This window comes from Ostrinia furnacalis, unplaced genomic scaffold (assembly GCF_004193835.3).
Source record: "Ostrinia furnacalis isolate ACB-3 unplaced genomic scaffold, ASM419383v2 OfSCF4782, whole genome shotgun sequence".
Lineage (NCBI taxonomy): Eukaryota > Metazoa > Arthropoda > Insecta > Lepidoptera > Crambidae > Ostrinia > Ostrinia furnacalis.
The window spans coordinates 25,146-53,127 of NW_021135021.1; the positions used below are offsets into that span (position 1 = coordinate 25,146).

Here is a 27,982-nt window from a genome sequence, read left to right on the forward strand (position 1 = left end):
TGTTTATCTGTGTTTTCTGATGTATAGGCCTTATTAGAACGTAGGCCTTATTTGTATCAAGTACCTTATATCTAGTCCGTACTTGTTTTTATTAATTTACAGTAGCAAAATTAGCAATTGTTGTTTTGTTTGGTAATAATTCTTATTATAACGCGTGATTTTATTTATGATGAGTGAAATGGAGTCTGTAGTGGTAGAAATAAACGAACAATCGGTGAGCAATACTAGTTTTGTCGATCAAGAACACTTTGATGCAGAGTTACAAAAGTACTACAGTGGGCTAAGTACAGAAAATAAAAAGTTTATTTATTTTCTGTACTTAGCCCACTGATTGTACTGGCTGATTAAACTCATTATAATACTTATTATTATTATAACTTACAATAATAAAACTCTGAGCTCCAATATATTTTTTTAAACATTTTTCATTTACTTAACTAATATAGCATAGACGAACTTGAATATCCCTATCTCTAAAATATAAATATTAAAACAACATATCTAAGTGTTTGTAACTCTATGAATAAACACTTGCTAAATGCTTATAATTAATGCTGTCGACCAATCAGAGAAAAGTGTATTAAGTGACGGATATTGATGTACCGTCAAATAGTACACTGGGCAACGATTGGTCCATTTGTGGACGATTTTACTTGTAGCAATATAGTTAATTATTAAATTACGGCTAGGTACCGTAAGTTGACCAATTAGCTAAAATTCAATGCGTTAAATAGTACATTTCAACTGCCGTTTATTATTTTCCGAGAGTTGATCAACTACCTAGAAAATTGATCAACTTACGAGTCTTGTTATTTTCCGGTGACATATACATTCTTCACAATTTCACAGTTTAGAAGCTTTTAGTAGTTAATTGATTTCAGATAAAGCTATTATGAGGCGATGCCTGAAATTATTGCTTTTAATTAGCCCCAGAATCCGCCTGAGCAATTTGCTAACAATTAACCACTTTATGTAGCGTTCCTCAGGGGTCTGTTTTAGTACCGCTATTATTTATTCTGGAATATTTTTAATTTACTTCCAGTTTTCAACGAGGCTTAAATACGAAGCTTTGAAACTAAGCCTGATGAATTAAACACTTTGTTTCCCTAAGTAATGTAAAAAGTTGGTGACCTTACATTTTATTAACTAATTAAGGACTATTTTGGGGTTTCTTGTCCTGGTTCTTTGCATAATTGTTCCAAAGCAGTAGAAAAATTAAATTATATTGATACAGTCGACTGCAAAAGCACATAGGGTAAACTTCCAGTCATTGGACACGTAAGGGCATGTCTTAGAGCTATTGGGCAGATCTTTAGGTATTGAATTAAAAATAGCATATCCACTACAACATAATAATATGGAGTTATAAAGGTGACCAATAGCAATTTGCATTTGAAGTTATATTCGTTAAGAACTTTCAAGGGGTGTTTTTTCCAATGATCCAGTCTATTACAAATACATACGTAGTGTTGTAGTGGTTAGCTTGTACATACAAGGGGCAAATAATTATGAATTTTATAATTAACAAAATAAAGATGTATTTTATTCGTTTAATTTGCGTCCAATAAGGTTGTCCGTACTATACGCTGTTTATTTGCTCTACAAATCTGGCTCAACGTTTTGCCCCAGTTTTGAAATGGTGTTTGGAGCTGATTAAACTGCGGGCATTTTAGTAATTAAATATTCAAAGAAGCAAATTAAGAATTTGTTAAAAATTATTTTCAAAGTAATTAAGTAAGCTGAATATAAATGAGCCTGTGATAAAGGCCACAAATTGATACAAATAAACTGTAGATAATGTTTTTTCTTTAGTGTGATTGGAATTAATTTATAATAACAGTCGTTTTTATGTGACTTCCGTTCTTTTCCAATTTATTTCTATTTTACAGCTTTTTCCAATTTTCCAGAAAACTGTAATACTTTTTTTACCTTTCTCTACATTTTCTCAACATCAGCCGATTAACTGTCCCGAAGCTAATATCCCGAAGACTTGTGTAGGTGCCCTAAAAAGGGCTCATAAACGAATAAAACTTAGGTAATCTTAATTTTTTAAAGAAAACTCGATACTGATAATAATCTTACTCTTCTTCCACAGGCCAAGAATACAACTTCAACAAACTGACAGCTGAAGAAGTAAACTCCCTCGGGCAGACCTACGACTACGATTCTATCATGCACTACGCCAGGAACACCTTCAGCAAAGGGACGTACCTGGACACCATCCTGCCCTTAGAAGTACATGGCAAGAAGCGACCAGAGATCGGGCAGAGGGTCAGACTGAGTGTCAGCGATATAGCGCAGACGAACCTACTGTATAAATGTGCCAGTAAGTATACTTTTGTTTGTAATTACTTCTGATAAGCTGCGTTTATTCTGTGCCAGAAGAATCTGGCAATTTCGCAGAGTCTTCGTCCTGCACTACCTATTTAGCCAAACCTACCTAAAGGCACTAGATAAAAATGGATAAACAAACTTACTTTTTTCATTAATTTTGCTTCTCATTGATTCCAACCGGCCAGCGCGCGGCGTCTCTTCTTAATAACGTACTTCCGAAACTACAGCCCTGGAAAAATTAAGCAAATTGTATTAAGGAACTCAAAAAGTTATTAGATCGTCACCGTTAGAATCCATCGAAACAAAAATAGAAAAGATAAACTCTACAAACGTTCCTGTTTCGCATAATCCTACCAGAAAGTTTGCGGCACGTCTGTTGTTTGTTTCGGGCTTTATCCAGTACGATTCGGTTTTATAAATCTACAAGGTCTTGCCCGCGGCTTCTAACGAATTATCGTCCTTCATGGATACTTACTACACGCCTACTTTGTAATCTGTCTAGAAGTTCACACACTGGACTATTCTTCCAGAGATCGCAGGTTCGATCCCCGCAATATAATATTTGTGTGCATGCAGTATTTAAGTATGTAGGTATAATATTTTATAATAATATTCGTTTGTTTTACACCCATAACATAACATAACTACATAACTACAAGCTTTGCTTAGTTTGGGACTAATAGATGGCGTATTTCAAAATGCCCCCGAGGGTATAATTTTATTAGATGCACAAGCAAAAAGATGAACTCTTATTTATACAGTTATCTTTGAGTATGTAACCCTATAAACTAGCGGTGGACTTTCCACTCTTACAACTTCTAGCTCAAAATTATTGTTGTCCTTTACTTAAATTGTATAACTTAATCAATTCAAAGTTTGATTCTCAAAAGGAATACCCAAAGTAGGTAAAGTAATTTAACATTAAACGGAGTTTGTACACTTTTGTTCTGAATAATGATACTTCCAGTTACTATTATTTGTTGAGCAAAATTAGCCACCGTTTTATTTTTCCATACAGTTACCTAAAATTCCTAAGCAGCATATTTCGCGTTATTTGGTTACCAAATGAGAAGGAAAATTAAACTTTATTCCTTTTAGTTAGAATACGTAAAATGATGGTCTGAAACTTTGAGCTTCAGAATCAGAAGGATGCTTATTGCTCAACAGTGAAAGGGTTTCCCGCTGAAAAACACACCTAGCTAAAGGGTGCCTCTAGTACATACATAGAGTTTGTTAGCTTGAGTAACTACATTATGTAACTCATATAAAAAATGTCGCGTTGAGACCCGTGTTTACCTATAGGTTGAGAATCTAGTGAGGGGCCTGCCCACACTAGGTTTTCCATTTCTTATGTTAAGTTTTACCTTATCTTATTCATGAGTACTTTTGCAACTTCTTAAGTAAAACCGCTGTAAAAATACACACTCATACTCGTACATGAATTACTCGAATTTGACACGGGTACAGAAAAAAAGGCTGATCACTATTTTTTTCTAGAATGCGGTAAAACCCTGCTGGGTAACTCCGGCTGGTTCAACTCGCCCGGGTGGGGCTCCGAGGCAGTCCCGGCTACAGCCGAGCGCTGCGAGTGGCGGATCGTCGCTACGCATGGCGAACGAGTCGTGCTCAATATTACTGGTAAGTTTCATTATGCTTTTTAAAACTAGATACAGCATCAGCCTAGATGGAGCGGGCTATGCTCGGAGTTTCCCTGCGTGATCGAATCAGAAATGAGGAGATCCGCAGGAGAACCAAAGTAACCGACATAGCTCGCAGAATTGCTAAAATCAAGTGGCAGTGGGCGGGGCACATAGCTCGTAGAGACGATGGCCGTTGGGGCAGGAAAGTTCTCGAGTGGCGACCACGGGCTGGAAGACGTAGCGTGGGCAGGCCTCCTACTAGGTGGACCGACGATCTGGTAAAGGTCGCGGGTAGAGCCTGGATGCGGGCAGCGCAGGACCGTTAATTGTGGAAAACCTTGGGGGAGGCCTTTGTCCAGCAGTGGACGTCATTTGGCTGAAACGACGACGATGACGACAGCATCAGCAGGTCATGCAGTCTCCACTGCTGGTGCACGACACTCTTAATAACTAGAGACTAATGGAGAATTTGATCTACACTTCCTACGCTGGTCAGACGGATTGCGGAGGTCTGATATCGAGTGATTGTCCCTTAGTCGCATCTAACGACTACGGCAAGAGTGGGAGTGGTTTTCATCTACTCTAACCACAGGAGAGCATACTCTTCATCATACAAAATTACAAAAAAAATGTTTCTAATTTACCCAGGCGCACTTTTCAGTCCAGCGTAGATAGGTACTCTATTCTCAAATGAAATTGATGCAGAGAGCCTACCCCTAACACAATACAATACACATTTAGCTTACTTTGAAAGGTTTAAAGGGATCGTATCTTCAAAAAAATTAATTGGTGGTCTATCAGTTTACTTACACTAGACTAACAAGGACCAAATAAATTGATTGTTGTTGTTAATAATACGATTAAAAAGCAACATGGTAAATGTCGCGGCCATAAAGTATCTGAATGTGAGCGGTGCAGGACCAGCTGTTGTGGAAATCCCCAAGGGAGGACTTTGTTCAGCAATGGCCGGAATAAGATTGAAATAAAAAAGCATCCTCATTGCAAAATTGGAAACATAAAACACTAGCGGCCGCCTGCGACTTCGTACGCGGATCTCGTTTTACCCCCTTCATCTATCTTACGCGATTTAGATTTTTTCATACAAATGTTTTTTCCCGCTAACTCCCGATCCCGTGGGAATTTTGCAATATCCTGTTGTAACTAAGCTTTAAGTTTACTAAGGTACCTGCATGCCAAATACTAAGGTACCTGCATGCTAAATACTAAGGTACCTGCATGCCAAATTTCAAGCGGCTAACTTAAGCGGTTTATATTTTTCATACAAAAGGATTTTCCCGCTAATTCCCGTTCCCGTGGGAATTTCGGGAATTCCTTTCTTAGTGCACCTCTACGGTACCTAAACTACGTCCCTTCCAAATTTCAAGTGCCTACGTTTAGCCGTTTAGGCTGTGCGTTGATCTGTCAGTCAGTCAGTCAGTTTCTCCTTTTATATATTTAGATTCTCCATTTACTTTACGTAATGTCAATCTCATCAAATAATGTTTATTTGAAATGTCAATAGTAAACATGACTACATTAAGGTCCGCCAGTGAGGTGTGCATTAGCGTACTCGGTCTGCGGTCAAGTTAATTATTGGCATCGCTCGGTCCATGTGGTGGAATTAATTGTTCCACTGGGATTCAGATACAGTACAGAACTGCGACAAATGACCCTTTGTTGGCCATGAGCATTGAGCAGCCAAAATTCACACTATGGAGATGTATTATGGCCAATGTTTTTTTACGTGGTTGGGGAAAATCGTAGTTCTGCTTCAGTGAAGGGAAGATTTTTTTAAATGTTCTCTTGATTTAACACGGGTCCATATTCGGTTGCATAAAAAATATTGTCATAATTTAAGAGTGCATAAAGTTTTTTGGCATACTCATCATTTCGCATAACGTTCATACAATATAAATCATAAGGCATAATTTTTTTTGCCATAACCACTTTTATTATAATAATATTTTAGTATATATTTTTTCTGTATTTTTGTTTTTTTAATAACGATTTCTAGGCATAACATTTATTGGCATCTAAACCAATGCCATAAATATTACCATTCATAATACAAAATACCATAATGTTAACAAATATGAAATATAAAAATGTTATTCATATAAAATATAAGTTAAAAAATATAAATAGACAACCAAGCATACAAACAAGCATGCAAGCAAGCAGCAAGCATGCAATCAAATAGCAAGCACGCAAGCATGCAAGCAAGCTGCAAGGAAGCAAGGATGCAAATAAGCAAGCCTGCAAGCAAGCAGCAAGCATGCAAGGAAGCAGCAAGCAAGCAGCAAGCAAGCATGCAAGCAAGCATGCAATCAAGCAGCAAGCATGCAAGCAAGCAGCAAGCATGCATGCAAGCAAGCATTAGGATTGCCTTATCTCCGGCGCTGCGGGAAGTGCGGTCCTACCGCTCTGGCGTAACATATACCCGGCATGCCATGCTCGCTTCCGCAGCTTCGGCTTGCTGGTCGCCTTCGGCGACCAGCCTCAGCCGCTCCAGCTCGCACGGCTGCCGGATATATGTTACAGCGAGCGAGGACCGAACTCCCTCCGCGCCTCCGGCTTTTAAATTACACTCTAGTATAGGGCAGACTAGTACCACGTGGAAGAGACCACGGCCAGTCGGGATCTACATAATTCCAGACCAGGCAAGCTTAATGTTGTAAAAGAAATGTGGACTGTTTTTTTAATTTGTATAATATGTGCGTAATAAAAGATAAGAGGGATTCGAGATCAAACAATGTATTTTCATGAGCTTAAGTTTTCTAAGAGACAGGACAAAATTAGGAACAAAAATGACAATGACACAGAGAATTTAGTTTTTACAAAATAGGCCGAAAGAGTATACTCGTATAAAGGTGGAAGGAGGATCGCTCGCAACATCACAAATACATAATTAATAACTCTTCAATGTTGGTTGCTTTTATAGACTTTAAATGTTATAAATAATTAAATTATGTTTATCGTATTTTATTCAAAACAAACTTTAGGAATATAATAATTATGTTATTTACATTTATGATTTTTTAAATTATGGTATTGAAAATTAGAGAAAGTTATTATTATGCCTAAGAAACCATTATGCATTTAGAAAACTATGCCAATCAAAGTTTATGCGAAAAAACTTTATGCAAATACTGTTATGCCAAACTAAATTATGATGAAAAATGTTATGCGTCTGAGAGGGCACCCATTTAACACCGGGGTTAGATTCTATTCTAACACTGATGTTTTTAAGATATATGAATCACATGACATTGCCAATCATTAATGGTTCAGTTTTTTTGCGGGAAACTGCAAACGGGATGTTCAACACATATAAACTGGATCCTGCATAAAACAATACCTAAAGTGGGATGTCTCCGTGGGATCAAGCTCTTAGGCCTCAGCCTCGAACTTAGCGGGCAGCGGGGCGGGAGCACAGAATAAGTAATAGTACAGGGGGAGCGGCGGCGGCGCTGGAGCGGGGCGGGCAACGCAGACCCGTTCTCGAAACAAGCGGGCAGCTCGCGCGGCGCTTTAGCGGCGAAGTGTTGTGTTCGGGGTTGTGTTGTCGAGATATTTGTTTTTATTCGCAAACGAAATGTCTGAACAACGGCGACAATTTTATTTCGATTCAAATTTATTCCTAACGCTCGATTTATTGTGGGCAAAAGAAGGAGTGCGCTGCCCGCTCGTTGCCCGCTCCCTCGCCGCTGCCCGCTCGTTGCCCGCTGCCGCCCCGCTGCCGCGCCGCTGTTTTCGAGAACCGGTCTATTTGATTTTACGCATAAGATCCTGCCGCTCCCGCGCCGCCGCCGCCGCCGCTCCCGCCCCGCTGCCCGCTAAGTTCGAGGCTGAGGCCTTAAGCTTCAACCACTGCACACCTTCCGTGCAGATCGCCATCGCCGACGCGATCATAGGGAAATGACAGATCGCGTGAACTGTCATGGGTCGCGTTAGAAGCATTACAGTGGCCTGCGTGTGAGTTTACATCAAAATTAAAAAAATGTATGAAAATTTTAGTTTTTTAACGTTTCCCGCTAGGGGCACTGTACGATCCGTCATACATTTAATGTAATTTTCTGTTTTTCGTTTGATGAAAACTCACACTAGGCCCTCAGATGACGGGAAATCAAGCTAAACACTGTGGCATGTAAAGTTAATTGTAGTAATTAAAAAATAATCTGATGATGATGTCGTCTTAAACTAAAGTTTAACCTTTTCTGACCCCGTTCCATATTTACCGCATATTCATATCGAAAATCAAGTTAAACGTAAATGTAAAACGATTTTCCGTTAATTAATGGCGGTGGATTGGCACGAATTTAATTACGTTCCGAATTATATTAATTGTTTCGGTCCGCAACAGTTCGTGTGCAGTACAAACGCGGTTTACACGCAATTACCCGCAGCTTTTTGATTTAAATTCAGCAATGATGTTTATTAATTGGTTCAGTCAATCAACTCGGCGGTAGCTTATTTAAATAAATGAAATTGTATGCAGAGTTCTTTATAATAACTTCTTAATTTTAATAAATCTCATCGTATTTTAGTCGTATCCATATCATCATTGTTACTTTAGTCTCAACTCTAGCTCTATTTTTAGGTGGACGATTCTCTTTCATTTTTACCACAAAGTAATAAAGCCCAAAAAAATTGGCCGCCTCCTTGGCCGCGCGGTAGGTACTACTGGCCACCTAGAATACTGCGTTCTTACCTCGCCAACCAATATCGATGTTCTTTTGTTTTTCTCGTTCTCGGTGCTCGAATTTTCAAGCATTTTCCACACTCGATTTTGTAAAAAAAAATTTTTGTTATAGCCTTTATTGTATTCACGTTTTACCATTTAACAAGAAGTTATTAACTACTTGTAAGTTTAACATGTATTACTACGGTACGTACGACGGTAACGGTACCCCAAAGTACATACACTACACGCAACATTGAGGCCCATCGAGCCACTATAAAATATTATTATTATCAATCATTGAAAAATACATTAAACTTCGTCAAAATTCGGAAGATCCACGATTATCACCGTATCGCTTCCCATTTTCGAGCGATTAATATAAAATATTTACCCTGAGTTGCCATTATATCTTAAACATGAGTCCGCAAAATTATGGCCCCAACAATTTGGGGCTTCGAGTGGACACTTAGCGGGGAATTGGGCCCCGGGTCCGGAGCCCTGAGCACACAACTCGACGCTCTTTTACGGCCGTCGATGGGTCTGATCGATCCCCTATCTTTTGTATTACGTACAAACCTCATTTTAAAAAGGTTAAATCTTATACTGCGTGTTTATTTTTCGAGTTACTGTAAGTTTTTGAATCCCTGTTGTGTTGAGTGTTACATTTTTAAAATATTTTCGGTTAGGCGTGTGATACCTATAGTAATTGTAAGGCTATACCTGCCTATGTCTGCTAATTTTAACCTTGGCTAGAATTAGGTAATAATATTACCCGTGACCTTATAAGTACTTAATGGCTTTCACAGAAAAACTGTGTTATAAGATATTATGAACTTGGACCCTGAAAGAAGTTTTGTGTTCCTAAAGTGGGTATTTTCTTTGATGGATTGACTTACATTACATTAGTAGGCAATTACTTTCTAACATCTAGTAATTACCTCTTCTTATCATAAATGATTTTGTAGATATCGTTCCTTGCATATTGCTTTTTACTTAATACTTAATTCAAAAGACAATATCGGATAGTTCCAAATATGCAACCGATCGCGATTCGCCATCTGCCGACAACTGCTGACAAAGTTGTCAAGAGAATATTTGAATATTCCGGCCGATACAATGCATACGTATATGAACAAAAACAAGTGAATCTAAATTGGACAAAACAACAACCTATTTACCACTTCTGCGACAACTCTATGTTAAAGGGTTAACTTTTATAACCGGACAGTCATGTTTTTTTAATCCAACTTATTTGAAGCACTTTTTAAAGTATTAGCTGTGGCCAGTATTAATTAGACAATCAAAAATTTCTCATCTAAATTAATTTAATTCAAAAAAGGAACAAAAAAAATTACAAAGATTAAAAAAGTGTTGCAATTTTTTTACTCTACATCGGTGTCAATTACTTTGGCCAGAACCTCTTCTCATCTTGGTATCACAAAAGGAAATTATACGAAAAATAACTCTGGAATATTTCGCGGAGGTCACTGTAAAGAGAATAATGGAAAATTCTTGGCCTAAAAACAAAACTGAAATAAAGGCCCCAGATTATTTTATGACACACCGTGTTCGTAGCTGGTGGCTGAAGTTTCCTTCTTATTATGGTTTATTTGAACGGCCAAAGTAGGTATATGTAAAAGAAGGACTATTCTCATTCCGTTTTGAGAAACAAACTTATCACCCTTATTCTTCGCAACTAAAATATCTGAATTTTTCAGAAAAGCATAAGTAGATAATACAGTTTTAGATCTACTTACTTTATTTATTAGGTGCCTAATTGAAAAATGATTTGACGACCGTAAAAATACACAGCAAGCTGTCGGCAAAGGGTTGGTAATTCGATCCCCGACTGGACTATTGTGTTGTGGGCCCTTGAATGTTTCGACGGGATTACTATTGCCTCCTTAGACCAGTGATGGTCAGAGCAGTCACAAAGAGTGTGAGTTCAATTCCCACCTGAGGCAATCGATTGTTTCAAGCGTTTTAGATATTGAAATATTGTATGAATGTATAGTATGGATGTTAGTCAACCATCCTATGGATTTATCAGAGGGCTGGCGGGTCGCTGATTACGCAGACAATGTCCGAGACTTGTTTTTCTATTTACTCAAAAGCATTCCGTCCACAACACATTGAAATGAGATTCTCCTGTAAGGGCATTACAAGATTTATGACCTGGTGGCCGGCAGCTGGGCCCTCGCAGACTAGCAAACTCTATAGATGCCACTGAAATGACCATAGTAAAGTCTTTTTCAGAAACTACTGCCCACACTTTACCAATTTATGAGAAATTTGGCTTCGCGAAAATTAATAATTCATTTGTTATTTTTTATTAGGTTTAGGTAGTTTTTGTTACTAATTTTATATTTACTACTTAGCGACACAAAAGTGGAATCTGTAAGCTAATTTTCAGTTGATCAATAAAGTATTTTTATGTACTATGGAATATTTTTCTGACGACATAAAAAAAATGCTGATACTTAAGCAAAATTCAACAAATAGCAAACTTCAGAACCTAGAGAAGGTTTTCTATAATCAAGTCTGCTGAATTTTCTTGCTCAGGATCCCTGAGTGTTAACGTTTTTACACTAACTGTAGAGTTGGGAGTAATAATTAGGTACCTCTACTTAGTTCTGTTTTATTCAATTTTATTAGACTCGAACTCCTTTAGCAAACACCATTTTAGACTATATATTGTGTATATTTAGCTTAAAATTTTACACTTTGTATAACTCTATTGGACGTGGTGTGGTGACTCTTGATGTAGCTTGTCTGTGACACCACTTAAAACAAAAGCGACCCGATAAATTCATTAATTCACTGGAATATATTTGCGTTGTTGTTGCAGGAGATCATTTATTTGGTCAAAACGCTAGTGAGAGTTTTAGTAAATTAATTTATCTATGGAAATGTTAAAACCCATTTTCATTACGGTATTAGGTTTCCTCGTGATTTGTTACAGTATTAGTGATGATTCGTTAAAAATAGTATTTTATTCCATTCTATCAAATAATTACGTAACATAAATAATCTTTCTTTCTTATTACAAAGAACCATGTTAATATTGAAAGTTGTAATGTTAGAAACTATAATTTGTGTCTAAAAAAAATAAAAAGATTTACATGGCCGCATGGTAAACATTAAGAATAATATTAGCAGAATTACGAGACGCGACGACTAAAAACAAATTTTCTTTCAGAAAATCCACCATCTTTACCTAAAAACATTATCATGAACTCACTGAAAAAAATGCAGTTTATCTCTTACACCCAAGGGGGTTAAAAATTAAAAATATTTTCCCTTCAAACTACAACAAAACTTCTTTCACCCATGTAAGGTAGTAATCGTCTTAACTCGAGGTCGGTTGATAAAACTACTCGAAGCCCAACTCCCAACTTGCCCACAATAGGGGATTAAGTACGGTTGTCAGAACAGCCATTTGTCCCGGCCAGTACCGACAGCAGATTACGAGTTGACCGCTGTCAAAATATATTTGTTACGACGACAGCTGCTGAGGATTATTCCGCTGGACTGCTCCGAGGTATTTGTTAAGAATCGAGATGAAATACTGAGCTCTATTTCATAAGCCACTACGCACTTTCAATTCATCCGAAACAATCGAAAAAACTTAGGGTTATTTTTGGAAAACGTTGAATCGTGTAAATAATACGTAGAATAGTTCTCTACATAAGCTTAGCTCTTAATCATAGGTTCAATCCCCAAATAGGACATAGGTAAAAATACTATTTAGAACTAACATCTGGTCGGTAATTTAATAGAATAAGGGCCAGATTCAGCATTATGCTGATAAGGTTGTATCTAACAAGTAAACCCGAGAACCTGCGAAAATTTTCAGATAAGATTAAAATAGGCTGAGTGAGTACATATTAGGGTCTTTATTTGCAAGAGGTATAACAGGCCGTACATTATTCTAAGGTCCAATGAGCACGTCAAACCAAAGTTTAGGTCTTGTACAGACTAGCAAAGTTACTAATCTTTGCCATACTTACAGCTTCCAAGTCTACAAGGGTGGCGAAACATTAAATAAGGGGTTTTGAAATATCCTAGGGCGTGAAAGGGTTGGAAACTTTGTAATCAAAGAACAACCTGAATTGCACTGCACCATGGCAGTGGACGTCTTTTGTGTTTATGGAGTTCTTTAAGATCTTTATACGACGAAAGATGACGAATAATAAAGATATTGTTGTTGAAAATTCAAATCCAAAATGAACATGGTAGCCTTATTCAAAATTATTTTTATCGAAAAACAGGATTTCGTTATTAATTACACTCATGTCAAAATATTTTATCACAACTTAGAAACTACTTTGGAACAAAAATATGAATCGTAAGAGACAAATTGCGATAACACGTTTTAATACCTCCTAAAATACTTAAATATTAAAATGAGCCGAAATACGTATAATGACAAATTGTTTTTTTTGGGGTTCTTTTAGAGCCCCTTCTCCCATCTATTCCAAATAGATGTGAAATCCTCGTCAACTAGTTGCTATCGCTCACCGTGCAATACAAATTGATAGCCGGCACTTACTCTATCCATCCAATGGTGTCTGACATAAGTATTCCATTATTGCGCACATCAGAGTGGCGGGTGATCAATCAGCCACATTAATTACTGCTGGATTACGAATTAATCACCTCACGCGTTGATTTGTTTCAGTTTTATTGGGTTAGTGTCGGAAGCAATGGTGTGGATAATGCGGAATTTATCAATTAACTTTTTTGGGAAAATTTGCTCCTAAAAAGACCGTCGTTGTGGACTTGTGGGGCGGTAGTTCAATATTGTTCTTGATTTGAGTAACAAAAGTACCTATTTGTTTTTGAAAGATGTTGTTTTAATCTTTCTGGTTCTGATTATCCGACCAGTAATATCCAATTATTGTAACGTGGTTCAACTGTTTTGAAGAAATTACAAGGAGTACAGAACCAAACAGAAAGGACTGGCCACTAAAGGCAAATTCAGAAAAAAAGACAAATTGGCATTCGGCACTTCTAATTTCAAATTCAAACGTTCAATTGTTGCGGGTTGCGATTTTTACGATTACAAAAGCGACTAGAGGGCCACCATCAACCACCAACGGGTCTTTATAAAACTACTCCAGTGGTTCTCTTGATAAGTAAATCCAGTTCCCCAACGATAATAATTCAGGCGTTAGTTGCAGCAGCAATTTAACCGGCACTCATAAATCTCCGTTAAGCAGAAGTCCGAGTAATCCGTCCAAGACAATAGTTTTGTTAATTAAACCCACCGCCGAACCATCACTCTGGACGCAACTTTGCAGACACGTTTATCTTGTGGAGTTCAGATTTGTTGGTCTCGAGTTGAAGAGTTATTACTTTTAACCTAATCTGCTGTGTTATCTTGGAAGTGGTTAGTCGTAACTTTAGTCTATAAAATGAGCAAACTAAGTAACTTTCAAAATGTACACTTGTAACTTTCGAAAACATTGAAAGAACAATATTGTATGGATCTTTTAACGACATTTTATTGATTTTTGTAGGTTCTACATTACTCGTAATTATTATTACTGATCGATGATTATATATATCGCTACGTACAAAATGTCTACTTATATCTTTAAAAACTTTAAAGATTTCTAGGCCACAACACTCATTTGGCAAGCGAAAGGCAGTAGGATTATAGCCCTGAGAAAACGATTGTTTGCTCTACGGTTTCTTTATACAACAATTCCAATCAAACTATCCTTATATTATATACTTATATTATACTTATATTATATATTATTTATAAACAACTTGAAAAATCAAACTACCTAAGGCGGGAATCGAACCCACGACCTTTCGCTTGCCAGGCGACTGCTCTTCCATCTGAGCTGAACATCGTGAGTTCGATTCCCGCCTTAGGCAGTTCGAGTTTTTCAAGTTGTTTATAAATTTATAATTTAGTTTGAGAGGCGACTCTAATCGCTAAGAAAGGACATTGTCAGAAACCGCCTAAAAAACCGCCCAAAAACATTAACCCATCATAATTATTTTCTAATTTTTTTAATACATTAAGCACCCTTTCATTCTAATGGACACTTAAGCATTGAAAAATTAAATAAATAAGTCTTTTAACGTTTATTCTATAATACTATTACAACTTCCGGACGTTTTGGTGCGTGGCATGGTCTAAAACCTATCAAGTTCCATTATTTTTGCCGATAAAATCTGTACGAGGCATTACCGTACTTTATTGCTGGGAGTCCATGTATAGTGATGTTCCTGCGGCCATCATAGACAATAAAATATCGATTTTGAAAATAAAATAAATCGATTAGAAGACTAGATTTGCGTTAAAAGCTAAAAAGATATTGACACTATTACAAGAAGCTATCTAAAGTGTCCAACTGGTCGAAGGTCGTAAATAAAATGAAAATAATTAGGACCATAAACTGATATTCATGGTATCATAACTGTAAAAGTGTCAGAATCCGATGTTGAATCCAATGCCAGTTGAAGTGAGAGAAACATATATCAACCTAGTATAGTTGCCAGTCTCTTATAATCTATGCCAATGAGGGTTTTCGCGATTGAAAAATCCGCGAGATGGCAATACGTATACGCGAGGTCCAAATGCTGCATGATTGGTGGATTTTGACATATCTGTCAATGTCATGTCAAAAATAACCAATCATGCAGCATTTGGACCTCACGTCTACGTATTGCCATCTCGCGGATTTTTCAATCGCGAAAACCCTCATTCATAGCGCATGTATAATAAAAGTGGAATGCCGAGTTGTATTTCTAAAACTTGTTCTATTATTTTATACTATTTGGCTGCGACTCGGCGTGACGACAATACAAAACATTTTTCGCGAATCTGTGTTCATACATTCACACAATACATTAGACGCCATGTTGTCATAAACGACATATTATAAAATCGCTGTGATTTAATATTCTTAATCATCAATTTTATGGCAAGTGTCCATCAGGAATCATTGTTCTTACACACAGAATCATATTATTTCGCTTTCGGGTAGTAATATGTCAAAATTGTTGGTTCTTAGGCGAACAATGTATGGAGAACGAACATTGTCCTTTAATAACTATCAAACTATCCATAATTATTATTATTTGTCCACAGAAATAGACATCCACAAATCCGAAGAATGCCGATCGGAATGGGTAGAAGTCCGCGACGGATACATGCCAGACGCTCCCGTGCTCGGCAGGATCTGCGGCTCTGGGAAAGGCCCTATCATGAGGTCTACTGGCTCCAGACTTACGGTGGTCTACCAGCCTGGCCCAAGACTGAAGCCGCATAAGGGATTTAAGGCACATTATGAAGGTATGTGAGTAAATTCAATAGGTTCTAACGACGACTACTTAGTAGTCAGTGAAAATAATTATTGTCGATGGAGAAAAAAGATTTTCGAGTACATTAAATGACCAAGTTCCATGTGGGCTTATGGCGCTCAATTGAAAGCTATGTTCTTTAGTGAGAAAATAAATTAATTTTGTAAAAAGTTTTGTGACTTCATTTGATAGAGTTTGAAAATAAACACATTACCACTCCTTTGCGTCGCGCAGTCGGGTAATGAAAGTATTTTTTGTGGCAGCTGTTTGTGGTGGTGACATTGAGGTGGACAGCAGTGGTCACTTGGAGTCTCCGAACTACCCTGATGACTACCAACCAAACAAGCTTTGTGTGTGGAGCCTGTCAGTACCACCGGTAAGCTTTAACAAATCCTCAAAAAAATATTATTATACTAGCCCGATTTCTAAGCAACTGCCCGACTTTAAAAACCTCTCATCCTTTACTTTTTTTAATGCCTACTTAATCTTCTTTCCCTATTCGGTTAGCTGCGGTTAATTGAGTTTCGAACTCAGATTAAACTGAATTTTAAAAGTGGTCAGTACTGTGACTGCAAAAAGGTTAAGAGTCTAATTTAAAGCGAATTTTGTGGGAAAGTTGGCTTTAATTAAATTTCGTGGCTTTAAAATACTTTTTGGACTGTTAATTAGTTTGATATTTCTCATAGGAATACCAAGTGGCGTTGCGGTTCCATTCCTTCGAGGTGGAGAACCACGACACTTGCTCGTATGATAAGGTGCTCATTCGAGATGGTGACTCTATGGACAGCCCCCTTCTTGGCATGTTCTGTGGCCATAAGATACCTCCGGATATCAGGTAATTTTAATGCTGGGAATTCCTCTTATTTAGATCAAGTTGATGTACCTAAATAATTTAATAAATTATCAAATTTTGTTTCTAGTAGATAATGAAAGTAACGCTCTACTTCTACTCTCTCTTGGTATTCTTCTTCAGGAATTATTAATTTTATTTTCGGTACGAAAGTAACTTTAAAAACATCTTAGTACGGAAAGTAAGTAGGTAAGTAAGTATGTAGGCTAATATGTATAGGTGCAAAAATTAGCTCTACCTTATTTATTTTAGATGCCGAAATAATAATTGTACTGTCTCTCTCTAGTAACTAATAACATTCATTCACTGTGTTACTGTTTATTCATAACAATATTGTATTTATTCCTTCTCTCTTTTTAGATCCACCTCCAACAAACTGCTCGTGATCTTCGAATCCGACAGCACTGTCCAAAAGGCCGGCTTCTCTGCCACCTTCATGAAGGAGTTCGACGAGTGTGCGTCCATTGAGCACGGGTGCAGTCACTCCTGCGTCAATACTCTAGGAGGATATGAGTGCGCTTGCGATATCGGATATGAACTGCATTCAGACGGGAAGAAGTGCGAGAGTGAGTATTTGAAGACCCTTTTTAAGTAACTCTACTAATGTTTCTTCCATCTATTCCCCAAGTAAAGTAGTAAAGTCCCCTTTTTAATCAGCTCTAGCAAATCATTCTTCCTTCTATTCTTTTTAATGAGACATCGTCATAAAGCTCCATTTAATCATATTTTATGTCAGTTCACTCGTTCACGAGTGATATAAAAACTCTTGCTTGAGATTTATTTACAGACCTACACCACATCAAAACTTCATCTAAACGGTCTATTCCACTTCAATCGCCTGGATTTGATCAACAAGGTGATCGAAGTGGACTCAAGGCGATAGTTTGGTGTCCTTTGATCACCCATGGATAAGAAGTCCACTTTTATCATCTAGGCGATCTTACACATGGGTGATCAAAGGACACCAGTGTTGTCTGGAGTCCACTTTAATCTAAACCACCTCTACATTTCAGATGCATGCGGAGGTCTTCTCTATGCTCCGAACGGGACCATAACTTCCCCCTCTTTCCCGGACCTCTACCCTCCTTCCAAGAATTGTCTATGGGAGATTGTGGCGCCCCCTCAGCATAGGATCACGCTTAACTTCACCCACTTTGACTTGGAAGGCAACAGCATGTACCAACAGGTAGCTATAGTCAGGGTATGTGTTTTTTTGAATAAATGGTGGTGGTATGCATTTTGTTGGTCTTCAATTTTGGTGCGTATAATTTACTATTTGAATGAAGATAGAAAAAAAGGAAATTAAAGTACAGCGTCCATGTAAACCAAGTCTTACGCCCGCATTCACAAACATTACTATGAGGTCTCACAGTGCGCGTGAACGCACAGGGTGACATACGAACCAATTACAGAGCTCTATTCTGCCGCACAATTTATAAACGCAGTAAGTAACACGTGAACAGTTTCGAGAAAAACGCGATCAAAGTTGAAATTTTATTTTGGGGTGCCTACAATTAGTTACGCAAATATTTGTAAAAAAAAATATATGGGCTTATAGAGCTAAACTCAAAGTTTATTTTGATATGAGGTTTTTGTATTTTAATTAATATTTTGTATTTAAAATTATTAAAAAACTGTTTATGTTATGGATTAACTAAGTTTTCGTTCGATACTTACTACCCATGAATGCAGTATGATTGTTCCTTACTGCGTTTATCAGTAGTTTTCGTTACTTACGGTACATGTGTTAAATGATTGATTTAAATTTTAGTTCTTACAACGTAATATATGCGCCGTATCTTTACAACTTACTGCATTTATGAGTGGGAGTGTGAATCAAAATAATTTATCAAAACTTTAAATGCGCAGTAATAATACAATTATACTGCGCTTATCATAAGCCAACAACGCTTTCATGTTGAACTTTCCCAAATGACCAAGGGGTAAATGAAACAAGTATTACAAAATAATTGCTGAGATCGCTTGTTATTCAATCAAAAATTAAGATATGGCACCCACTTTTAGATCTTAAATATACCAATCTAATAAAATAAAGACTCGGTCGTTCGTTTCAGCCGAAAGACGTCCACTGCTGGACAACGGCCTCCCCCAAGGATTTCCACAAAGACCGGTCCTGTGCCGCTCGCATACAGGCACCTGACGCGACCTTCACCAGATCATCGGTCCACCTAGTGTGAGGCTTGCCCACGCTGCGTCTTCCAGCTCATGGTCGCCACTCAAGAACTTTCCTGCCCCAGCGGCCATCAGACAACTTATAGTGTCTCCAACCTTCAGAGGAGTGGGTACAGCACGGCATTTGACATGATTTTTGTCTTGTCCATTAAAGACCCATTTGTTGAGAGGCTCTATTGAGGCAATCGAGGATTGAGCTTAGATCCTCCACGTTCTCAGCCATGACTACGATATCGTCCGCGAATCAAAGATGGGTGATGTACTCGCTGATGATATTTATGCCCAATCCGCTCCAGTCCAGAAGCTTGAAAACATCTTCCAGAGTGGTAGTGAACAGTTTTAGAAATATGACATCTCCCTGTCTGACCCCTCGCTGCAACTGAAGTCCTGATCCCGGAGACGGACTGACATTGTGGCCTATTCGTACAAGCCCTTCAACGATTATATCTATAGTAAATTTGGCACCGTTGGAGAGACTGTAGCTTGAAGAGAGAAGTCTTTCTCATAGACCACAAATGCCAGACAAAGTTGCTGATTATTCTCCTCAGTTTTCTGCCATAGATAAGTATGTGGTCTATCGTACTAAAGCCTTATCGGAAACCGATTTGTTCGGGAGGCTAGATGTCGCGTGAAACCATTCATGATGACTCTCAAAAACAGAATCAGAAGTGAGATGGGTATAAAATAAATTCTTCAACAAGGTTTTGTTGCCTTTTTTGAAGAAGAGTATCACCACACTTCTGTGCCATGCCGTAGGCGTTTTTCCCTCAAGGATGACGGAATCGAATAGCTTCTAAAGAGCCTTTAGTACCGGCGTTCCGCCTGATTTCAGAAGCTCAGCCGTGATTCCATCATCGCCCGGTGCCTTGTTGTTTTTCAGCTGTTTGAGAGCCATTCTAATCTCGTACAGACACGTCCGGGATATCTTCGGTATAGTGTCGGGTCAATCTAGCTCTTGGGTCTTCGGCTAGATTTGTCATTTGGACAGGTTTTCAACTTCTTCCAATAACGTAAGAGTCAGCCACTGCGTTCATAACATGTTAACACCTAGGCAGCACTCTGACAATCCTTAGTATGTACGCAGTATAATTGTAATTACTGCATTAATATTAAGTACGATTCATCTGTTTTTCCTATGGAAACATAATATCAGTGTGTGTTTAAGTGGAATTACTGCACATATCGATACCTCTGGGCTCAAAGGTCGTAAAGGACAAAGTACGACTTTTCAGGAGAAGCAAAAAACGTTTTTTTATTTTTTTAGTCGACGATAACTTTTTTGTTTTTTGAGCTATTAAATTATGACTTATGAAGAAAGTGCTTAGAATTCACAGCATTTTCCGAAGAGGTATTGAAAAACTGGACTAGAGCTGTATTTACTGAGATAGATTTCCTTTACGCCCTCAAAATTACAATAAAAAGACCTTTACGCCCCTCAAATATTCGTCCTAGGCAAGTTACTTAGGTCGTAAGTCTATTTTTATTTCACAAAACTACAAAACTAAGGTAATAAATGACAATTTACATAGTTTTGTAGGTTTTCATGGGTCGTAACGGGACACCCAGGTAAGGTATTATGAAAGGGTAAATTGATGATTTAGCTTAACTATTTAATATTTTATGGTATTTCATATATGTAATATACCATTTCTTCACATATTTTAAATGAATTATGGTTTTTTAAATGAAATAAAATGATTTTCCGTAGCTTCATAATTTAATGCACACAACTTATGAAACTATTTAAATAGAAGTTTTGATATCTTCGAACTAGAAAAAACTATTTCCGATATAGAAGCAAATTTAGAAAATAAATATTATGACGCTTTTAAATAAAACTTCATAAATGTCTACTTTATAGGAAAAACCGAAACCAAATTAATTTTATTTATTTATTTAATCATTATTATTGTTTCGAAAAACTACAAATAGCGGACTTAATTCCATAGGGCAGTCTGTACACCAGTTGACCTTATGATAATGCAGATAATTTCATATAATAGAATTATTAAGGACAAACGAAAACCAAACTATATTAATTATTTATTATATTATTTAATAAGAATTTAGAATAATTATTATTCCAAATTCTAAATAAATTAAACATTATTAATTCATAGTAGCTTAAAATTATGTCATTGTACTTGGTATAAAAGTAGAAAAGTTAGGTAAGTAAGATTACAAGTAGGAAGATTTTCATTCCAGTAAAGTACATCTACTTACTTTACTCCTACATAATACCGTTTTTAAAAGCCAATTATTTTTAGCATAAAAATATAACTTCGAAAAAAACTGCATTCACGCTTTTTAGTAGATTAAGAGTAGGTGCACACCGTTGATTTTTAGTTGGCCGATAGTTGTGCCCGATTTTAAATTGTATGAAGAATCGGCGAAATCGAATCGGCGTAGTGTGCGCACTCCCATACATGCTCATACTGATGAACTGCCCGACTAAACTATCGGCCGACGAAAAATCAACGGTGTGCGCCTACTCTTAGTCTCAACATATATTTTCCCATGTTGTGTAAATATTTTTCCTACTAGTTATTCTTTATTAGCTGATCCAAATAACTTTAGAAACTATACTAATTTATTATAATTGTAACAGTCAAAACTCAAAAGTGGTTTTGACCAAGGGCGTTAGTCAAAATTACTAGGAAATCATTAAAAATAATTGTAAAGTGTAGTATTTGTGTGATTTGTGCATACAAAATAATGACACCTAAGGTACTACAGTAAGGTGACTTTTTTCTCATAATATTTTTAACAAATGTAGCTTTTTCATTTTTTCAATTTTTATGATGACTATCCTAACTTAATTAGGTAATACGTTATTTTATAGCATGTTTTTATTTTCTTAAATCATCTTTTAATAATTCTCTTTTACCTGACAAATACCTAGTTTCTTCAAATATGAGAAATAATAAAAAGCAACATTACTTTACCCGATGTGGGTAGATGGCATCATTTTATATGTATAAATCACATAAATTACACTTTTAAATAGTTTTATTATATATTTTTGATGATTTTTTAAGTTCTTTCGTTTGTTCCCAACGCACATACTTAAATACTATAAGAAACGTCTATAAAATTTACCTTCACAGTTATTTTAATATCCTCACTGTGTAGATTTTTAAAATATTTGTTTAGATAATCTAAGAGCGTAAAGGACAAATTATTTAGACTTGGGTATGAAAATGTGAGGTTGTATAGGACAATAGATATACTACATGTACATTATACGCCCAAAAATTTGTGTATACTTGTTCTTTACTACCATGGTAACTGAACTAAAAAATCAAATGGTATTTACATCCCAATTTTCACGATGAATTCTGTTTAGCTTATCAAAAATGATGGGTCGTAAAGGCACTTTTTTTGGGAATTTCGATAAACTAAATATACAGATCGATAGAGAATTAAATTCTGAGTAAAACTGTATAAATAACTCATTTTCGGTATTTTGTCCTTTACGACCTTTGAGCCCAGAGGTATCGATATACTATGTGCAAGGTGAACTTAACAATTGTAGAAACATAATAAGAATGATGTAATTGGCACATACTGCACTATTACTGTGTAGCAAATTAAGTAAGCGCGAGTATTCACGTAATATTAAGTTATTATGTGCTCTTACTGCTAACATAGTATGTGAAGAAACCTAAAATATGCTCTTTACTGCGTTTATGATAATATGTATCTTCCGTTCTAAGATAGATAGAAAAAAACGGGTCTTTGATTCTTATAGATCGCGATGTCAGGATTCAGAATATTCAAAACAATCATAAATGCAGTAAGTGGTACTTACTGCGTTTATAAATTGTGCGGCAGTATTCAACGCTGTGCGCCTGATTTGCTGCTTCACTTTCTTAGGCAAGCATCGTTTGCGAATTCGGGCGATTATCTTATATTGAATGATTGAATGAATACGTTACTTATTAAGTTACTCTCATTAATGAAATTGGTACATGACTTTAACAAGACATGTTTCGAATTTTTGTTCCAGGAATGTGAGTACGATAGCGTGACGGTGAACTCCAAACTCGGCGCCGACGTGCTTCGCCGTCACGGTGCGTTCTGCGGCAACGCTCTGCCGCCGCCTGTGACGTCAGACGGTTCAGTCTTGCGGGTCCAGGTTAGTTATGACGTCATAGCGTACCCAACTCAGATCTCATGATAACTTATTAGGTCATTTTCAGAAACGTGAAAATAGTTTGTTGCGGCGCTTCTTCTCAGCACTTGCCAAATGTTGGTCTCGAAGCGCTGGTAGGGTAAAAAGATTATGAGACATGTAGAGGCTCCTTAAGAGCAAAATGACGATTTGTCGTCGTCGTCGTCGTCGTTTCAGCCGAAAGACGTCCACTGCTGGACAAAGGCTTCCCCCAAGGATTTCCACAAAGACCGGTCCTGCGCCGCTTGCATCCAGGTACTTCCCGCGACCTTCACCAGATCGTCGGTCCACCTAGTGGGAGGCCTGCCCACGCTACGTCTTCCAGCTCGTGGTCGCCACTCAAGAACTTTCCTGCCCCAGCGGCCATCAGCTCTTCGAGCTATGTGCCCCGCCCACTGCCACTTGATTTTTGCGATCGTCATACAAATCGTCATACATTCGTCGATACAAATCGTCTAAAATCAAGACGATTTGTAAGAACTATTTATTAGTCTAAACAAATAAAGAAATTTTGATAAGAAGTACTATGTGACTTAGTTAAAACATTATTTATTTCCAGTTCACTTCAGACTCGTCAGTCCATCGCTCAGGCTTTGCCGCAGTCTATTACATCGACGTGGATGAATGCGCCGAGAACAACGGTGGTTGTCAGCACGAATGCCACAACACTCTAGGTGGATATGAATGTGCTTGCCACAGTGGGTTCACTCTTCATCCAAATAAGCACGATTGCAAAGAGGGTGGTTGTAAACATGACGTTACGCAGCCCCATGGAACTATTATCAGGTAAATAATGGTCCTAATCATTTACCATGATTATGCCGGTCACAGGTCACAGCTAAGCTAAGTTAGTTTAGCTTAGCTCTTGGTCTGTAACCCGCTTTATGCAGAGCGCTAGCAGAAAAAAAAGTTCCAAAAACTGCATTGTACTTAACTCTAGCGCGAGCAATGATGTTGTTGATTACATGAACGATATTTTTACAGCCCAAACTATCCAGACACGTACCCGTCTAGAAAAGACTGCGTATGGCAGTTCTCCACAACTCCTGGGCACCGCATCAAGCTGATTTTCAACGTATTTGAACTGGAGCCTCATCAGGTAATAGACTGTTCAGTTTCTTCTCCATCCCTTTTTGATACGGTACTTTTTTATATTCTTTATTTTCTATGTCCAGGAATGCGCGTACGACCATGTCACTATCTACGATGGAGCTCAATTTTTTGTCTATCCCTTTCTGCTACGGCATTTTTTATAGGTACCTTCCTTTTTCTATGTCCAGGAATGCGCGTACGATCATGTCACTATCTACGACGGAGCGTCTGCTGACGAGAAGACCCTGGGCCGTTTCTGTGGCAGCAAGATCCCGCACCCAGTGGTGGCATCTCAAAACCAGATGTACGTGGTGTTCAAGTCTGACGCCTCTGTGCAGAGGAAGGGATTCTTGGCCACACATTCTACTGGTAATTTTCGTCTTATTAAAGTATTTTTTTAACATCTAGAAAACTAGGGATTTTGACAAGTCAAAATTTTAGTGCTGATTGTAGAGCTTTGATTGTTTTTAAGTTAGAGAGATTAGAGAGCAATAAATCTGGTTTTTATTGCTCTCTACTATTCCTATCGACAGGAAGGAAGAAGCTGATTTTGGTATCTGATACTTGATATCCGTCTATCTTCTCAGTTTTGATTAGATCGTGCAGGATAAAGCTGCTAGTCTTCTGATCAGCTCTTACAAACCTTTCTTTTTTCAGCATGCGGCGGTTACTTAGCAGCATCAGAAACAGTCAAGCACCTGTACTCCCACGCGCGCTATGGCGACGACTCGTACGAATCTCGCGCAGACTGCGACTGGAGTATCGTAGCTCCTATGGGCCAGTTCGTAAGGCTGACCTTCCTGACATTCGAGCTGGAGCCAGAAGCTAACTGTGGCTATGACTACGTCCAGGTCTTCGGGGGATTGGAAGGGAGCGCTGGGGACTACGGCACGTTTTGTGGGACTAAGGTAATTCGGAACTTAACACTAGTTTATTCAGGGTTTTCGCTATGTATACGAGCATTCCTACAATACCTTATCATGTAACGATCATCTTATTTTTAAGCATTCAAAACTTCTAACGCCCGTATTCACAAACGATGCTTGCTTAAGTGAAGCAGCAAATCGAACGCAAAGCGTTGAATAGAGCTCTGTGATTGGGTCGTGTGTCACCCTGAGCGTCTACGCGCACTGTGAGACCTCATAGTAATGTTTGTGAATACGGGCGTAATAATACTTAATCAGTAAAATTAAAAGTGCCCAAGTAGGTAAGTACTTAACTTACCTCATGGTTTTCCATTTTCCACAGATGCCTCCAGAAATAGTGTCCACCACCGAAGCGTTGCTGGTCAGGTTCCGAACAGACGACTCCATCGTATTCAAAGGATTCTCCGCGTCGTACCAAGCCGTCGCACCAGAGGTATGGAGCGGAGAAGACAGCTCGGAAGGCGGAGAAGATGAGGAAGAAGAAGATGAACGTATGCCGCCACTCGTCGTGGGGCGACGGGGACTCCGAGGCCCCTCGCCAAGATTCGTTAGAAGGCCCACGTGACGGTGGCCATTACCGCGGCATCCGAGGCACAGGCGACCACACAGAAACACGCACAATCGGTTTTTGCCGGCAAAAGGTCCAGGTCCATTGTAATTTTGTCGTTTCACCCCGAAAACGCGACAAATGGTGTATGGCAAAATTTAGAAAGGTTAGCGTGTGTGCAATGCAAACTCCAAATTAAACTTTCGCGGGTATAAAAGTTTTGGTTTGTCAAATGTTGCCAGATAAAAAAAATATACCATACGTCAATTTTATTGGGACTTTAGGTCCGTATCAGACTGATAATGTTTTATGGATTTTGCATGTTTTGTTTAATGAAGCACATTATTAGTCTCTTGCAGGCGTAGATAAAGCTTGTTTTGTATGACATAATCAACAAAACGCGTGATGGAGCGTTCACATATTACAGGATGCATAAATTAAACTAATGTTGAGCGTGCATTAAAATCAAAGGTATTGGCGGAGTCTTGAATGTTTTTTCGCATGCAAAGAACTTGTAACGGTAATTATTTGAGTCTTCAACAAAACGCCTTTTTGTTTAAATAACCACTGCCTATAAAAAATTCGCAATCCGCCAATAATGCACCTCTAAAAGACACAAAACTGTTTAGTTATTCGCACATTTGGTAAATAACTAAGCTCACTTGTGACGTTTTGACCTTGATTACTTTGATATTTAATAAAAACGGTCTACTAATAATAATATTAAACTGCAAAAGTTTAAATGAAATTATTTTTACGACTGATTGGAAACTGTACATAAATTATTAAATAGTTAAGTATATGTTCTTTACTTAATTTTAACTAGTGGTTACCACAAAAATACTCATTAAGAATATTATACCTAACTATTAGAAAGACAATTGAATAGGTTTATGTGCTGTAATCTGTACGTAATCGATTTTTGTTAGTAGTCATAATATTGCATAATTACCAAAGAATAAAAAATAGCTCTGACATAGTAAAACTGTTACTTACTGTTTATTATATTACCTAGTGCCATAGTTTATGACGGTACTTATTTATACCGTTAATATTTTTTTTTTAATACAATAATTCATAAGCAAAAACCTATCTAGAAGTTCAGACAAAAGGCCCGAGTTCAATAATTTAACAAAATTTAGAACAGACTATAAGCAACGGCATTTTGACTTATTTAACTTAATAATAAACAAATAAATAATTATTCTTAAATTAGTGAAGCACAAATAAATAGAAATAAATTAACTTGACAATATGTAAAATAAGATATAAGGTGTAAACTAATTTTGTTGTTAATGCTAGGTGTTCAAATCCATATCAATTTAATAGTTAATCAACTCTCATTAAATGTATACTATAGCAAGTAAGGAAGTACAATTCCATTGACGATTGCTAGCCAAATTGTTCTATTCTATACCAATAAAGTACATAACCACCCATAGCAGTGTTTCATGGATAAAATGTTTTGTACGTCTTAAGTAATGTGTTGTGTAACAGATAGTTACAAGTCTCTTTTACATTAGACAACTGTTGTATTTTACTTTTCCTGACTTGATAGTGCCAAAAATTGTGTAATTATTCATGACATGTAAAAAACATTAAGATAGTGTTTTATAACTTAGATTATGAAAATATTTATAAGTAGGAAGTTATTTTTATTAAAACGCCATGAAATTCTAATAATGTGGTTTTAATTTTATTTTTTTTCCCATCTATGCATTGACATCAACTCCCCATGCATTGACATCCAACTAATTGCATTAAATGTCACGAAAGCTACATAAGTAAACATAGCTAAAATTAAATGATATTGGATATGATATTATGAAATTTCATAGAATATGAAAAATGCTAAATCATAATATGAAATTGCGAAATAGTGAATTCTTTGTGAAATAAAAGGATTTATGAAAATTCGTAATTTCAATATTAATTTAATTAATTATTGCTCTTAATGATTTTACATGCTTATGCAAATTAATCCATTACTAAGATGTTTTGCGACACAGATAATTATTAAATTTATTTATTTATTTATTGCACATAATGGATACATTGTATATTGTTAGGTACTAGGTACTAACATACAAATGCACACACTAAAGCCGGGTCTTTTGCTTTACACAATCAACAAAAACATGTCAACATTCAACATTTTATGGCATAAGTTTGAGTTTCGTTCGGACTGCAATAAATCTAACTAGAAATAGTTTTTCTTA

The 27,982-nt window shown here is 37.2% G+C and overlaps 1 protein-coding gene across 1 annotated transcript; it reads left to right on the top strand.

The window, feature by feature from the left end:
• Positions 1–178: 178 nt before the first annotated feature.
• On the top strand, positions 179–26,824 carry tok (tolloid-like protein 1 tolkin). Its single transcript, XM_028314557.1, has 14 exons — positions 179–284; positions 2,096–2,326; positions 3,832–3,972; positions 15,770–15,973; positions 16,245–16,357; positions 16,668–16,816; positions 17,192–17,397; positions 17,845–18,032; positions 23,034–23,162; positions 23,758–23,984; positions 24,183–24,297; positions 24,479–24,659; positions 24,948–25,198; positions 25,539–26,824. The coding sequence occupies exons 1-14, from the start codon at positions 179–181 to the stop codon at positions 25,779–25,781; spliced, it is 2,484 nt and encodes an 827-aa protein (XP_028170358.1). The 3' UTR covers positions 25,782–26,824.
• Positions 26,825–27,982: the final 1,158 nt, after the last annotated feature.